The 17,071-nt window shown below is 40.5% G+C and overlaps 1 protein-coding gene across 2 annotated transcripts; it reads right to left on the bottom strand.

Annotated features, from left to right (window-relative positions):
* Positions 1 to 3,206: 3,206 nt before the first annotated feature.
* LOC130870136 (60S ribosomal protein L10-like) lies at positions 3,207 to 3,851 on the bottom strand. Of its 2 annotated transcripts, XM_057762722.1 has the most exons (2): positions 3,772 to 3,851; positions 3,207 to 3,663 (listed from the first exon to the last, which is right to left on the bottom strand). In XM_057762722.1, the coding sequence occupies exons 1-2, from the start codon at positions 3,849 to 3,851 to the stop codon at positions 3,207 to 3,209; spliced, it is 537 nt and encodes a 178-aa protein (XP_057618705.1). The 2 variants fall into 2 exon arrangements, with proteins under 2 accessions (XP_057618705.1, XP_057618704.1); XM_057762721.1 differs by having other exon boundaries at positions 3,207 to 3,851.
* Between the last annotated feature and the right edge of the window lie 13,220 nt (positions 3,852 to 17,071).

Here is a 17,071-nt window from a genome sequence, read left to right as displayed (position 1 = left end):
ATTCTATGAATTTACCCTCCACGAAGGAAGGAAAAATACATTATCAGACAAACAAATATCACAAGATCTGCTTCCAGCAGACTTGCCTTGCAAAAAATGGGAATAGGAATTCCTTGAAAAAAAAGAATGATATAGCTAAAAACCTTGGACTAGAGGAAGAAAGGAAGAGAACACACATGGGCCAAGTGAGAGGCTTTTCCTGCACATTGTTATCTAATAGATAATTTATCACTTAAAATAATAACGGTAGTAACATGTTTCATTATATATACATATGCATACTTCTGCTTATGAGAAATGAGTGGAATAATGGTACAAGCACTGATAGAAAAAACTAGGACTATGTTGTCAACATAAGGTCTACTTGGGAAATAGTATAATATCTTTTGTCAGCAGAAATGGGTTAGATGTAAAGAAAGAGTGTGAATTCAAACACAACAAAACAAGACATATGATTAATACATTAAGAAATGAGAAAAATAAAAATACAAGATGTGCAATTGAAACTACAGAAGGAAGGTTCGAGATGCATCTCAGTGGTAGAATGTACCCAAGACCCTGGATAAGGCATGGAAGAAGATATATTTTTGCTAACCCCAATCTTCAAAAAGGTAGAAAAAATATATTAACTTCAAAAGTGCAGAAGTAAGAGCAAGAGATGTCATTGATTATAAATAGGGCATTGCATCATTATGATACAAGACTCCATACTTCAAGAAGACAGCAATCCTGAATGCATATAAACCTAACAATCAAGCATAAAAATGTGAAGCAAAAGTTATGGTGAAAAGAGAAAGAGATAAATGTAGTATTACTGTGGACTATTTCAGCACCTAACCAGGAATGGACAGATCCAGCAGGTAAGCGTCATTGAGCACACACGAACTTAATTCTACCATCAGTGAACTAGATATAATTGAAATCTGCCTTAACGAAAGAACACACGTAGAACATTCACTAAGGCAGATCAAACTGGTCACGTCAAACACATATCAGCGACATTAAAAAAAAAATAGAGATTACGAAGTTCTGCTCTTAGTAAAAGAATTAGACTAGAAACACTTTCAAATAAATATAGTAAAAGACTAAACAACAAGAGAAATTTAAAATGCTTTGAATGAAATGATTGAAAATATGGCTTATCACATTCTGTGGGATTCAATAAAAACACTAATTATAGAGATTTTAACATGTGGTGTATATATTAGAAAAGAAAGAATGATTGTGGTTTGTGTTGCCTCCGAGGGCCACATTTGTGTCCATAGTGCTAATGCAGCTAGGGGCTGGAGACAATGTGGATGTCCTTGGTCCGTGCTGTCACCAGAAACCACGTGGAGGTCTATAGTCCATGCTCCCACTGACTGTAAATGGGGAGGGAGTTCCTTTTACAGTGGTGTCGATGACTACAGACTCGCAGTCGAGAAAGAGGGACATGGAAGGCTTCTGTGGCAGCCCTATTCACCACAGCCCCCCACTCCAAATAACAACTAAACAGGAAGTCATCAAAGTGCTCTCTTAAAACTTGGTAAGAATGCTGAAGTGTAACTCCTCGCAACTGATGGCTTCTGGTGGGAATATGGGTGGGGAAGAGCTCAATTTTCTTTAAGGAGGTGGCCACTGGGAGTTTGTATTATCATCCAGACAAACACAAACCCAGCCCCGCCCCCTGGGGACCTGGCAGAGTGGCCACACCTGCATGTACAGCGGCAGTACCCTGACTCTGCACACAGATGCAAAGGTCTGTTTAAGAGACAAGTTCTGCCTACTCCCTCTCTCTTTTTGCCATTTCTCTGAGGAGGCAGGTCTCTGCTTCTTTCTCTGTCTGTCTCTCTGTCTGTCTGTCTGTCTATCTCTCTCTCTTCTTTTTCCCATCACTCCCCTCCCTTCCCCAATAAACTTCCTTCCTATATAAATCTGTATGATGGCGTGTTTGTCCCCTGCCATGGGATCTGCGGTCCCACCTTGAGCTGCATATCCTCACAGTTTGACCATTCACCAGTGAGTACAAAAGCAACATATATTGGACTTTTTTTTTATTCCTTCCTTCCTTCTTTCCTTCCTTCCTTCCTTCCTTCCTTCCTTCCTTCCTTCCTTCCTTCCTTTTCTCCTTCCTTCCTTTCTCCTCCCCTTCTCCCTCTTCTTCTTTTCCCTTTTCCTACTCTTGTTTTGGGGGTAAGTCACAAGGATGGGGGACAGACCTCGGAGGACTGGGAAGTGAGTGTGATTGGGTGTATGATGTGAAATTCCCAAATAATCAATAAAAAAATATGCTGGAAAAAAAAATTTCAGAACAAAAAAGAAAGGGGGAGGGGAGGAAGGAAGAAAAAATACCCCCCAAAAAAGTTAACAGGAAATCAAAAGAGAAAACCAAAATGCTGACTTTTGATAAAGATCAGTAAAGCTGATGAAACTCTACAAAGGCCAAGGAAAAAGAGAAAGGGTACAAATGACTGATATCAGAAACAAAATGGTCATAATTATACTTTTCATGAGCATTTAATGACTGGCCAGGAATACTTTGAACAAGTCTTTGTTCACACACCTAACAATCCTAGAACGACCTTTCAAACCTCACATAAGAAGTAACGGACCATTTAAACATGCTCACTATCTCTGAAATATATTGTATCACTAATTAATAACCTTCCCAATCAGGAGCAAACCTACCATGGCTCACTGGCAAATTTCACAAAAAGATTTAAGGGATAAATTACATTCGTACTCCAAGTCGCTTTCAGAGGCTGGAAGGAGAAGGGATACTTCCTAACCCATGCTAACCCAGCCAGCACTACCTTAATGCCCAAAGCAGATACAACATTTGCACAAATAGAAAGCCACAGGATATTCCACAGCAATTGATGTAAACATCTTTAGCATAATATTAGCATCTCGAATTCCCACAACAAATGAAAGAAACATACAAGAGATGATTAAATGGAGTTGATACCTGGTATGCGAGCTGGATAATTTTCAAAAATCACACCGAGAAAGCAATTAATATATGCCTGAGCTCATTCAAAACCTAAAATTACCAACAACCTAGGACTAAAGGAGCACTTCCTCAACTGCCTTAAAATCATCCAGCAAGAAATATAAAATGTCTACTTTATTTATTTATTTATTTATTTATTTATTTTTGCAGACTGGATGTGAGATTTATTACTGAACATGATTTGGTAGGGTACAGGAGAGCACTGTGAAAGCCCTCAGGAGTGTAGGGCTTGCCACTTGTCCAGGGGACCACAATTAGGAATATATTTGACCCCACAGCCATCAGGAATGAGTCGCTTCTCAGCAACCATGTCTTCAAATTCATCTGCATTGAACTTAGTAAAGCCCCATTTCTTTGAGATGTGGATCTTCTGGCGGCCAGGGAATTTGAACTTGGCTCTACGAAGAGCCTCAATCACATGTTCCTTATTCTGCAGCTTAATGCGGATGGACATGATGACCTGGCCAATGTGAACCCTGGCCACTGTGCCCTGGGGCTTCCCAAAGGCACCACTCATGCCTGTCTGGAGCCTGTCAGCCCCAGCACAGGACAACATCTTGTTGATTCGGATGACATGAAAGGGGTGAAGCCTCACTCGAATATGAAAGCCATCCTTGCCACAACTCTTTACCATGTATTTGTTGGCACAAATACGGGCAGCCTCCAGAGCTTCGGAAGAGAGTTGTTCGTATTCATCTGACACCATGTGGCCACAAAGCGGGAATTTATCAACTTTTGTTTTCTTCCGTCCCAAGTCAAAGATGTGGATTTTAGCATCAGGGACACCTCGGCAGAAGCGAGACTTTGGGTACGGCTTGTTCTTACAACACCCGTAACAACAGGCGGGGCGGTGACCCATGATGACAATAGGACCGTTGGTAGCGCGCCGGAGGAAAAGAGACAAAATGTCTACTGTTGTCCTTCTTCAGCTTGTGTTTGGGCAGTCATGCTGATGAGACTTTATGGGTGTAACATTATTAGGGGACACGATCTCACAGCACACTCCCCTCCCTGGTCCTCTGGCTCTTGCAGTTTTTCTGCCCCATCTTCTACAATGTTCCCTGGGTCTTAGATGAGGAGTTGTATTGCAGATGTATCCTTTGGGACAGGGCTCTACAGTTGTAGTTTTCTGTAATAGTCTACATCTGTTGTAAAGAGAAGTTTCCTTGATGAGGGGTGAGGTTTACAGTTACCTTTGGATATAAGGGCAAACATTTGAAAGGTAGTTAGGGATTATGTAGGCCTTAGCCCTACACAAAGAACTACAGGTTATTACAGAATGCTAAGAGTGTTAGTCTTACTCAGGAAACAACGTATCAATTGGTTATCTAATACCAAAACAACAGACCTAAAAACACGCATGCAAGCAACATTATACAGACTAAGCATTTTATATTTATCAATTTAGGAATATATATATATATCAACAATTGCTGGAAAGAGGGGCCAAAAATTTGAAAGAGAGTGAGGAAGAGTATATGGGAGAATGGGAGGGTCTAGAGGGAGGGAAGGGAAGGTGGAGTGATGTCATTATATGATAATTTCAAAAATAAAAGCAATAGTAACAAATGTAAATAAGAAAACCCCACAGATAACATCATAATTGATAGTGAAAAGCTAAGAGCTTTCCAACTAAGATTAGGAACAAGCAAAGATACTCTCTGTGACATTATTTTTCAACACTGTATGCAATATCCCTAACTGAAAAGATAAGAAAGGGGAGCAAAAGGCAGATAAATTCAGAAGGCAAAAGCAAACTGTCTTTATTTGTGTAGAAAATCCAACAGAATTAGCATAAAAATACTTTGAACCAATAATGGCTATAGAATTATAGGATTGTATAAGGTTTATATACAAAATTTACTCACCTTTCTCTATAGCAGTAATTATCAAGTGACATTTGAATTTAAAATTTCATTACCATACATACTAACATCCCCCAACACCAAATATTTAAGTATAAGTACAGGAAGATATACAAAGGAGCTATATGAAGATAACCACAAAACTGATAAAATGCATCAAAGAAGAACTAAATAAATGCTGAAACTGTCTATGTTCATGGATAGGCAGACAATACATCAAGACATTGGATTTCTATATATTAATGTATAGATTCATTGCAATTCCAATAAAATCTCAGCAAGCTATTTTATGAACTGCAGTAAACCAACTCTAAAGTTTATAGGGAGGGGCAAAGGATACAGAATTAGCAACTTAATACTGAAGGAAAAGAACAAAGTTGGAAATTTGACATTATTCTAGTTCAATATTTAATTATAAGTCTAAAGCAATAAAATCAGTGTGGAACTAATGAAAGGAGACAATTAGACCAGTAAAACAAAGTGCAGAACTCACATAAATACTGTCAACTAACTGGCAGCCAGAACAACATAATATAACATAACAAAGATGGTCCTTGAAGGAATGAAGCCAGAACAGCTAAAAATAAACATGTAAAGTCACATAGATGTGAACCGAACACTGTCCACACACACAATTAACTCAGGATGGATCACAGGCCCGGATGTGACATGCAGAGCTATTATCCTCCTAGAAGGTAGCCTATGAGAAAACCCAGATGACCTTGGGGATGGAGACGACTTTTTGATGGCGTGATTCATAAAATAAATAAGTTATGAGCTGAGCTTCATTAAAATTAAAGACTCTGTGAAAGAGAATGTCAAGATAATGAAAAGACAAGTCTGAGAAAATATTTGCAAATGATGCATTTGATAAAGGACCGTTGTGTAAAATACAGAGAGGACTCAAACTCGGCAATAAGAACTAGGTATCTACCTTAGCAGAAGAATGGTTCTTGTCTAACTGTGGGAGACCTTGAGTTCATGATTCGGTACCCAGCATCTCAAAAAAAGAAATCAGTGAAACACCATAACAATCATAAAGTGAACAACTCGTTTATTCATAGGAAAAAGATCTAAACAGGTATTTCACTAAAGCAGACTTTAAAGCATGCGAAAATGTTCAACAGAACATATTTCTATGGAACTGTGAAGTATAACAGACTCCACTGTGTACCTATAGCCACAGTTCAGAACTTTAACACAATTAAATACCGGTGAGCATGTGAAACAAGAAATCTTATCAGGGGGACGGGCTGTAGAGCTGGCTCAGTCATTGAGAGCACTTGCTGTCCTTGCAGAGGACCCAAGTTCAATTCCCTGCACTCACAGAAGAGGCTAACAGATGCCTGTACCTCCAGCTTCAGGGGTCCAGCACCCTCAATCCCTGGTGTGCATATTTACACACTGGCACATGTACGCATAAAAAGTAGACAATTCCTTGAAAGAGAAAGGCAGAGTACTTATTTACTGTTGATGGGAATGCAAAACAGAAGAGCTATTTTGGTGAACAATTCGGCAGTTTCTTAGAAACTCTAAACCACTCTTACCATATGATCCAACAATTGTGCTCCTTCATGTTTACCCAAATAAATCGAAAACTTATGTCCACATAAAAAGCTGCACATGAATGTTCATAGCAGCTATTTGTAACTGCCAAATTCTGGAAACAACCAAAATGTTCTTTAGCGGACAAATTGATCAACTGGGATGCCTCTAGACTATGGGATATTCAATATTGCCTATTGAATGCCAAAAGGCAAAGACCTGTGAAGCCATGAAAGACACGGAGGAAATGCGAATGCGTGTTACTGAAGGAAAGTGGCTACACCTTGGAAAGCCTACACAGCACATGCTTCTGTCTTTGTGGCATTGTGGGAAGGCAAAGCAAAGCAGAGAAGACATAGGTCAGTGTTGCCACGGATTGACTGATTGGCAGTGAAGGAGACATGAACAGTAAAGCACGGAGGGGTTTTAGGATAGCGTATGATGTGGGAGTTCCCTCTCTAGGCTGTGATTACTATTAATGAATAAAGAAAGTGCATGGTCTGTTGATAGGGCAGAACATAGGTAGGCAGGGAAAACTAAACGGAATACTGGAAGGAAGAAGACAGAGTCAGGGAGACGCCATGGATCCGCCACCAAAGATAGACGTGCTGAAATTTTGCTGGTAGGCCACGACCTTGTGATGATACACAGATTAATGGAGATGGGTTAAACTAAGGTGTAAGAATTAGCCAATACGAAGCTAGAGCTAATGGGCCAAGAAGTGATTTAATTAATACAGTTTCTGTGTGATTATTTCAGGGCTAAGCTAGCCGGGCGGCTGGGACAAACAAGCAGCTCTCCTCCAACAAGCATATCCATCTCTTCTCTGATGCCATTACTGTATTCAGGATGCAATACAAAGACAAGGTTCATGTAGCCTATAGTCTCTGAGAATGAAAGCTGAAACCAGATAGACTTCTTGATTCACCCTCTGGCGACTCCCCTCTTGGCCAAGACAGCACAGAGAAGAAGCTATTGCAGGGAGGACCTACCACAAGGTCCCACAGCCTATCCTATTATTTCATAAAAGCCTCCTAAAAACTAGCAGTGTCCCTTGAGAAGTACATTCATTCATCCAAGGGCAGCTACCCCCAACGACTTGAATCTTCGCACTACTCACACAGAAGAAGCCTTCCATTGACTCTGACTTTGCCAACTTGGAGGCCAATCTTCCCACATAGGACCATTTGAGGGAAATGCTTAAGCTGTATCCAAACTGCAGCAGGTAACAAATCTATTCATTTCAGCAGAATATTGATGGATAGATATAATTCTACATTTTTCCCAAACCATACAATGCACAATACCGAAAAGGAATTCTATTGTCACTAATAGATTTTGAGTGCTAATGGGTGTCAACATAGGTTTATTGATAGTAGCAAATGTGTCTCTATGGTCAGGATCTCAATACTGATGTTGTTGGATGACAAGTTGGCTGTGTGGGGGGACAAATGGTTCGTGGACACCATAGTTTCTACTCAGCTCTCTTTGAACCAAGAACGGTATAAATACATAATACATAAATTAAAATATATATCAAATTTGGAATGTAGGTTCAGCAAACAAATTAATTTTCAAATCCATATTCAGAATTTTTCCTCAATGCACTAAACTGTACATGAAAATTGAGAGAAGTTTTTGGTTTATTTGAGATGGGGTCTGACTGTGTAGCCCAGGATTTCCCGGGACTTACTTTGTAGCCCAGGTTGGTCTTGAATTCATAGTGATCCTCCTAGCTTGGCACCCCTAGATGGTTTTATTCAGTTGCTTTTTAAGGTCATCAGTACCACTTATGTTATTTTTATGAGTCCTAGGCCAATACTTCCCTTCACAGAAAGAATACACAAAGAGCCTATACAATATGAGGGTTGTAGCATATACTACTTGCCATTGTAACACTGGTGAGTTAAATTTCATAGACTTAAATAATCATTTCTTGAGTTTAGAATCAATTTTGTTATTAATCTTAAAATATAACTTCTAGATATTTCTATTGAGGTTCTAAAAAGAGTAGAGTTTTTCTTATAAATCTCTTTTATTTAGACTAAGATAAAAATGAAAGTATCTAGGAATTCACTTTAGTGCTAACACAAAAGATAGACTGTGTTTAGATTGATCATATATTGAGAAAATAGTTTCTCCAACTTTTTTTTTTTCATCTCAGAAGAAATAATTCAGGAACCAGAAGAGAAACAGTGTAATATCTGCTGTCAGGTGCATCTTTCTGATTGTCTGCAGGTGGTGATGTTTAGGAAGAACCAGACATTTCTCTCTTTAATGTTGATCCCTGAGCAGATCTGTGGCTGTCACACAAGTCTGTCCCCCACTTCCAACCGCACCTGTTCAATTCAGAGTTCACATTGCAAATAACGACATAATTATCTGCTTTGGGAGAGTATTGGTATGTTATGAGTAGGAAATAATGGATCAGGCACTTTCATGTGATTTCTAAAAATGATGCTTGGACAGATGACTCCATGAACAACGAGTCAAGATGGATTTTCCAGGCTGGGGGAGTCCTAGGGACAAGCAGGTCAACATATCAGAAAGGATTTTCCAGGGTCTCTGAGGTAGAAAGATTCTACCAAACTGAGGTGGGTTTATTTTGTTGTTGTTGTTTTTGTTTTGTTTTGTCTTGTTTTTTATGTCTTTAAAAGAGTAACTCCTGTATATTTATGGAAATAAATCTGAGCCCTCCAGCCTTCCTTCCCACCAGTGAGTCCTTCCTTTGTACCAAATTCTCTGACCTTACCTCCAATTACTTCCAACCCCACTCTTGTCTGGTTTTACTCAATTGTCTGTCCTCCAAAGAATTCCTGCAAACGGCCTAATAACTATTTTTTGCCTCTCTCTCCTATGATTTCCAACTACTTATATGTTCATTGTTTTTCTTGTAATGAGCTCAACACTCTGACTCGTGTGCTTGGGTCTCTGGAGGAATGTCTGAATGTCGCCATGGTGATCGAGAACCACAAAAAGGCCCTTTGGGAAAGGAGATGGAGCTTGGGGCTGAGGTATACTCCTGGCAACATTGATTTAAGGGCTCTCTTTGGAAGAGAGCAGAAGGTAAATAAAGGAGCAAACGCTAGATTCCGATTCTTTGGTGCTGTGAAGCCTTGGAAAGCGAACTTAACTCGTGACTTCAAGAAGAATTAACCTTGGCTTGGCAGTCCGTCTCTCCATTCAGGTGGAAATTTGGCCAACCTTCAGTGCTGGAAAACCCTCCTGTGTCACCTTAATGTTAAGGAGCAGAGAGGAGGGTGTGTGCGTGTTCAGTGCCACAAGGCTCTCAAGGAAGCTGGCTTCTAGGTCTTTATCTGTAGCCATAGTTTGGAAATAATTCATGCTGGAAGAGGTGGTAGAATTAATTACTAACAGCACCGTTATATCAAAGTCTGCCACACAGGACAACAATACAGCCATTTCTTCCTGGCCTCATCTTAAAGCCCGTTGTTCAGGCATGTCCCTGCAGATGCCAGCGTCTACAGAAAGGCACTCCACGGAGTCCATAGCTCAGGCTTAGTCACCACTGAGTCCATAGCTCAGGCTTAGTCACCATAGCTCAGGCTTAGTCACCATTTTACTACTGTAGGATGGCAGGTGGGAAAACCAATGTAGTCGTAAACTTGATTTTTTTCATTCTAAAGTTTTAGAAAGCAAGTTCTAAATAATATATTCTCTAAAATGTCGCAGATGTCCCGTCAACAGTCTCTCAATGGCCACATTCAGGAAATGAATCATTGGTTGGCTAAGTCCAAGAAAATGCTGACTCAAAAGACTTCATTTTAAAGAAATGAAGTTACAGCCGGGCTGTGGTGGCACATGCCTATAATCCCAGCACTGAAGCAGGCAGATCTCTGTGAGTTTGAGGCCAGCCTGGTCTATAAGAGCTAGTTCCAGGACAGGCTCCAAAGCTACAGAGAAACCCTGTCTCAAAAACACAAAGCAAAACAAAACAAAAAACCAAGAAAAAAAAGAAAAAGAAAAAAAGAAGTAAAGTTACAGAGGGCATTTGAGGTTTGACAATAGAGGCGCTAAAGGAATAACAAACAGAGGTATACACCGTAATTCTGACTCGAGTCTATAGCGGCCTTTGTGACTTACCCGTTTCCCTTCTGTTGTTGGATCTGCCTACTTCACTCCCCTTCTGTCTCTTTTGTCCCACATCATGCCAAACAGGAAAATGTTTTCTATCCCTGGACCATGTCCACCATAAATGGTTAGGGTTCAGAGAACTTTAAGTAAAATGGTAGGATTAGGATGTAATTCTCTTGCTTAGGAATGTGGTACTTTCCCAAGGTCTACTGTACAGGGCAGAGTACCTGCATCGCTAGCAGAGTCCGCTCAGCTGAGGGACACTCATCAAGAACCACGGTTTTGAACCAGGATTTCAACCCTGGCCACAAAGACTGTTAATGCAGAAGGTTTGAAAGCTCCTGACATTCACCCATTGGCCCAGACCAGTGACATCAGTATCATGGTGGGAGTGACCAGCCTTCAATGCTTCCCAAAATGCCTTTGTGTTCCTAGCGAACAGCCCCTGTCGGGAACACCACCCGAATTCATAATAGTGTCTAGCCTGAACTGTACATTAGAGCTACCTGGTAACTTTACTTTTAATTGTGATATAAGAAAACTGTCCTAAAATTTGCTCTCTTAAAAGTGTACAAATTAGCAGATTTTTACTTAGCAATTGATTCAGGTAATCATCCTGATCTACTAGTAGGAACAGTTTTATTACCACCTAGGGGACTTTAAAAATTCTGATGTGTAGTTTTGATACCCAGAGACTGCCAGAGCCTCTGGAGAACCACCCCCCCACCCCCCCACCCCCACCCCCGCAGAACACAAGAGGATTAGCTCCTGGTGAATTTCCAAACAATGGCCCAAATTCTTTGTTTCTCTTCATCCCTTTCCTCCTCTCAAGAAGTCCTTCCTGCAGCTTTCCTATAAAATGCATTTCTTGACCCCTTCTTTCCCCACTTTCTCTCGATAGTTTTTTCTCTACTGCCTTGGTCTTTTTGTCTACTTTTAGCAACCACAGACAGACAATCATATAAATGTATACATTATATTATATTAAAATTATTTTTTATAAAACAAATATATTTAGAGTCTGCATATGAGAGAGAATGTGATTTTTGTCTTTCTGAGTCTGGTTTAACTTAACATAATGATATCTCGTTTCATGTATTTTTTTTGCAAAGGTAATTATTCAATTTTTTTGTATGGCTTGAAAATATTCCATTGTGTATCTACATCCAATACTTTGCCTATTTTAGAACCTCTGGATTCCATAGCTGAGACACCCTTTGAGGGAATCCCGCTCCCCTGTTTTCTCACGGTTTTTGTGTTTGTGCTGTAGTTTGTACGTCTGTTATTGTGGATATCTCTTCCAATTTTATTTGGGACTTTTGTTTCACAGCCTACTCTTGAGGGTTCATCCATAGTAACATGCAGAGAAAAGAAAGCAAGTTGTGATAACAGCAGATTGAAATGGTATGGAATATAGAAATAAAATTAAATTGATGAAATCCACTAATGTATCACCAGTGGCCATAAATAGAAAATGGCAAAAAGCAATCTAGAATATGATATGAAGTTAAGAATTATTTTGGATGGGGCCTGGACAAATGACTGGACATTTAAGGGTTTCTGCTCTTGCAGAGGATCTGGATTTGATTCTCGGCACCAACATGGTGGTTCTCAATCATCTGCAACTCCAGTTCCAGGGGATCTGATGTATTCTTCTGACCTCTGTGCACAAGCCTCCATATAGCACACAGGCATATATGCAGGTCAAATATACATAAAATAAAATGAATAAATAATAAAAAAAAACTTTTAAAAATAATTTAGGCTGAATAGTGAAATAGAAAACTATTGAAATAAAGGAAGGAGGCAGAGAAAGGAGACAATATAGAGAAGAAGCAAGGCTGAAGAAAAAGAAGAAAAGGAATGAGCAACACTTTGGAATGGGAGAGAAAGAGCAAGGGTTTATGTCTCAGTGACTGTTCTCCTGCTGTGAAGAGACACCATGACGGAGGCAACTTATAAAGAAAACATTCGCCTAAGTTAAGGTTTCTGTTGTTATGAAGAGACAACATGATTAAAAGGAAAAACATTTAATTGGCCTGGCTTGCATTTTCAGAAGTTTGGTGGATTATCATCGTGGGGCGTCACAGTGGCGTGCAGGCTGACATGGTGGTGGGATTGTGACTCACAGGCAGCAGGAAGTGGTCTAAGACACTGGGTGTGGCTTGAACATATATGAGACCTCTAAGCCCACCTCCCCAGTGACACACTTCCTCCAACAAGGCCATACCTACTCCAACAAAACTAATAGTGCCAGAGCCTATGAGCTTATAGGGGCAAATTACATTCAAACTGCCACAACATTTAATTGCTTTTCGCTTCAGAGGGTTAACCAGTGGCGGTCATGTCAGGGACTATGGCAGCAGAAGGCAGGCATGACCTTAGAGAAGTAGCTACATTCTGATCTGCAGCAGAAGAAGATGGGGAGAAGAGGATGGGCCTGGTCTGAGTTTTTGAAACTTCAAAGCCCACCCCTGAGGGCAGTTATTCTAACAGGTCACACCTCCTAATCCTTCTCACACACTTCTACTGATTGGGGAACAAGCATTCAAACATGAGCCTGTGGGGGCCATTCTCAATGAAACCATCACAGTCTATAAAAAAAGAAAGAAAGAAAGGCAAAAATTAAGACACACTATCTCAATAATAAGAGCTTAATTAAAAAGCAAAATTGGATAGATGTATGAAAAGGAATTTTAAAAAGAACAAAAATGTGAGGCTTTTGTTGTTATTGCTGTTTGTCTGTGGTGTTGTTTGTTTGCCTTTTGTTTTTGCAGATTAACATCAAGTCAAAGTACTACTAAAAGGGCCCAACTGTGCCTTGGTCCTGACATCACATTCTCAGGATCTCCCCGTACTGATGACCCAGCTGGACGGCGAAGGGGACAAAGGCAGGTATTGATCCACACACTGATCACAGGCTTCAGGCTATCATTTGATAAGAACTGTTCTTGTGCCCGAGGTGGGGCAGCCTTTCTCTAAGCCTTAACCGCGTGAACCAAGTTTCTCACAGCATGTAATTTTCAGCTCACGTCTGCCCCCAGCTCGCCGAAATGAGGAGCTGTATTTGAGGCTCGTAAGGACTGTGGGTAGGACTGCCAGACTCATGCTGCCCGAGACACCTGGCTTACTTTTTGGATGAGGTTTGTTTCTGCTTTCCTGAGGGAGAATGACAGGGCTGAAGGAGTGTCTGCCTTAGTTTGTTCCTTCTCCAGCACATAGCATACCTTTTCTTGTCGCTTTGCTACTGCTCTCCGGACACAGCCTTTGTGAGTTACTGAGGCATGCAAGTGCCCTTTCTCTCTTTGGGACGCATGTGATTTAGTCTCTCTAACACCGAGTCTTCTCCTTGCCCGGGACTCACAGAGGCAGCTTTTAGTTTGATCTTTCCCTGGAAGCCCAGGGAGGTTTATAAGACACACTCCTCTATCCCGAAGTTCTAGAATTCTCCAGCGACTCTACACGGCTCCAGGATATGATTCTACTTTCTGGTTTTCATTTGTTGCTGTTCTTTTCGCCAGCAACATGCTGTCTTCACTGTCTTGGGCTTTCTTCATTTGTGAGCTGTTTTCTTTATGTCCACTAGGACGGGTTCTGTTTCCACTTCTCGTTTGATAATTGTCTGAGTTCCTCACAGGCCTTGCTGTCCCATGCTAATCTTAGAATCAGTCCAGGTGCCTGAAATAACTCTTCTGGGATTTTTGTTGAAATCGAATTGAATATAAAGAGATCAACTTGAAGAAGTCTTTATTTTTCTTTTAACCAAAACTTTTTTGATCAAGTTTTCCCTCTCCCCTAACTTCTCCCAGATCCTCCCTCCTGTCCTAGCCACCCACCTTTATGTTCTTTCTCTATCTATAAAAACAAACAATAAACCCACAAACAAACAAATAAACAAAAAACAAGAATCACCCCCCCACACACACACACACAAAACACAAAGATAAAAATCAAAATAAATAAGCAAAATACCAGTAAGGCAAAAAATAAAAATGCCCCAAACAAAGCAAAATTAGAGGAAAAGTCTGCAAACATATCACTGAGTTAGTTTGTGGTGGGCATGAGACTTGCCCTGGGTGTAGTTAATACGCATAGCAAGACTCCATTGGAGAAGAAAAATGTTCCTTTGCGGGTGTCAACTGTAGACGGCTTCTTTAGGGCTGAGAGAGTCCACGTCCCCCTCCAGTGCTAGGACTTGTATATTTCCTCAGCAAAATAATAATATTAGCATTTCTCTTGTGTTTTATCTAAATTAATAGATAATATACACACCATGGCAGTTTTGTCATTTGTCTTCAAATAGTTGTTTACTATGTCATTCCACTGGGCAAAAATCTCGATTACTATTTTCGCCCAGCAACATTCTAATACATTAACATTTTCTAGTTCTAGACTCACTTGTACTGTAGCTACGAAGCCTTGTACCCTCTTTGTTAAGAACTGGTAGTTTCCCCATAAACCTTTATTTACCTGTGGGGCGAGGAAGTGGCTGGGCACAGAACCTGGCTGGAAGGGAAAGATATAAAACGTCTTTGATAAAGCAAATCCAGAGGTTAATTGCATGGAAACTAAGGTACTTATGCTAATGCATACTTTGAATTTATGCTTGAGTGATTGCTATAACAGAATTAAATTCTCCTCCAGTTCTTTTCTCCCAATTCTTTCACATCTCAAAAGCTCTCTGGAGCCTCTTTGTCTTTAAATACTCGCAAACTCCTCCTTGATGGACTTTCTCTTTTTCTCCCTCGCTCTCCTTACCTGCTCAGCAATTTATTGAGCAGCAGAACTTGACTTGTCTCTCTCAGAGAGAAGCAACCTTTCCTCTGTGGGAAGGGAAAAAGCAGTATCTGAGGAGCAGGTAGGAGCAGAGAGATGTTGTGACCATTTCAGTTGGCAGTTTTTATTCTTTGTTTACATGATTTGGCAAGCCGGGGCTCTATCATTAGATGTTGAGGTAGACATATTTGAAAACAATAGTTCCTTTGGCTCTGTGCCCTCTTCTCTAGTAGCCCCGATTTGTTCAACGTGACATGCTCCTGCATCACTACGCCGTCCTATTTATGCAATGTAATGTGGTCCTGCTTATTTAATTATTTAAGCAGCTGTAAAACCTTGCTGATCCATCTCGAAAGTATACTTAACTAAATTCCCAGTGTTGCCCCGTTATTTGTATAATGACTTTTGGATCCAATTCAAAGATTTTTATGGTAGTTCTTAAAATTCTGCCCTAGCGTTCTGTCTTATGGAGAGATTTGGAAACAGGCCTCGGTTAGCCAGCACACTCTCTCGTGCTCCGATCACCTTGCTGTCTGGAGAATTGGATAGGAATGCCATCAGTGTGCTCACCCAAATCTTTGATACATATGTCAAAAAGGACAGGGCCAGGGAGAACCCTGAGGCGCCCCACTCTAAAATGTCCTTCTGATTGACACGGAATTAGCATTCTTGGACACGACTCTTTAATTATTGATGAAGTCACCTAACTGTGCTTACATCCATTTCACATTTTTACATGTTAGCTGCAAGGATTTCATGAGGAGCACTGCCAGGTCAAGTGTTTGGTTAAAAGGCTAACACACTGCAATATTTCCTTGACCCATCCCATTGGTAAACACCTGCATTGCTCAGTCTACTTCAGTTTCTGATAAATTTCCACTGAAACTAGATTAAGCGGAAGACATGACTCATAATTTTGCCTAGCTCTATATTCTGTGCTATCAGAACACTTGCTCTCTCACCCTCTTTTGAGCTTCATTCGTATTCAGTAATCTCTCTAGCCCTTGAGTCTAGACAGCTAGTTTCCTCAACCATCCATTCCTCCTGTATCCCAGAGCTAATGTCATTGTCTTTTAGTAGATCACAAGCCCGTCTCTAAGCCAGATTCAGGGAACTGGAATGTTTTCAGGGGCCAACACTGGATAACACATCCGGCTCTCACTCTAGGGCTGGACGTTTCTCCATCCAAAAATTCATGAACTAAAAAACCCCAGGACTGAAACTTTCAGGCAGCACAAAGGATGAAATAGATAAGCTCTGCATTCAGCAAAAATGTCTCTTCTTCCTCAGCAGAGGCTCTCAACTATCGCCTGAACTTAGTGTCATCTTTTCATCTTTTCTCTTTCTAGGTCTTTGGTTTTTCAAGACTTGGATTCTCTATGGAACAACTCTGGCTGTCTTGGGACTCACTTTGTAGACCAGGCTGGCCTTGAACTCACAGAGATCCACCTCCTTGAGTGCTGGGATTGAAGGTGTGCCTCACCACCGCCCAGTCATATTTTTATCTTTAACTTAAGAAAACCACATCAATCAGTTACTATCTATTTGCATATGAAATCTGTGGCTATTATGCAGTTGAGAATATAGTGTTTACATAAGCAATATGTTACTAGAAATCTGTAAAGATGACTGAGTGTTTTCCATTCTGAAGTCGGCGAACTAATTTCAAACCCCACTTAATATAGAGCATTGAGCATAAGACGCTATCTACAGATAAGAGGTGGAGTTACCATGTCTACATTCTGAACTGTCCTGCAACGTAGAAAGATTACTTGGTCCTGATTCATTTGGATGCTAA

Source organism: Chionomys nivalis, chromosome 2 (assembly GCF_950005125.1).
Source record: "Chionomys nivalis chromosome 2, mChiNiv1.1, whole genome shotgun sequence".
Lineage (NCBI taxonomy): Eukaryota > Metazoa > Chordata > Mammalia > Rodentia > Cricetidae > Chionomys > Chionomys nivalis.
The sequence above is the reverse complement of the archived record's forward strand: the minus strand, read 5'-3'. Positions and strand labels throughout refer to the sequence as shown.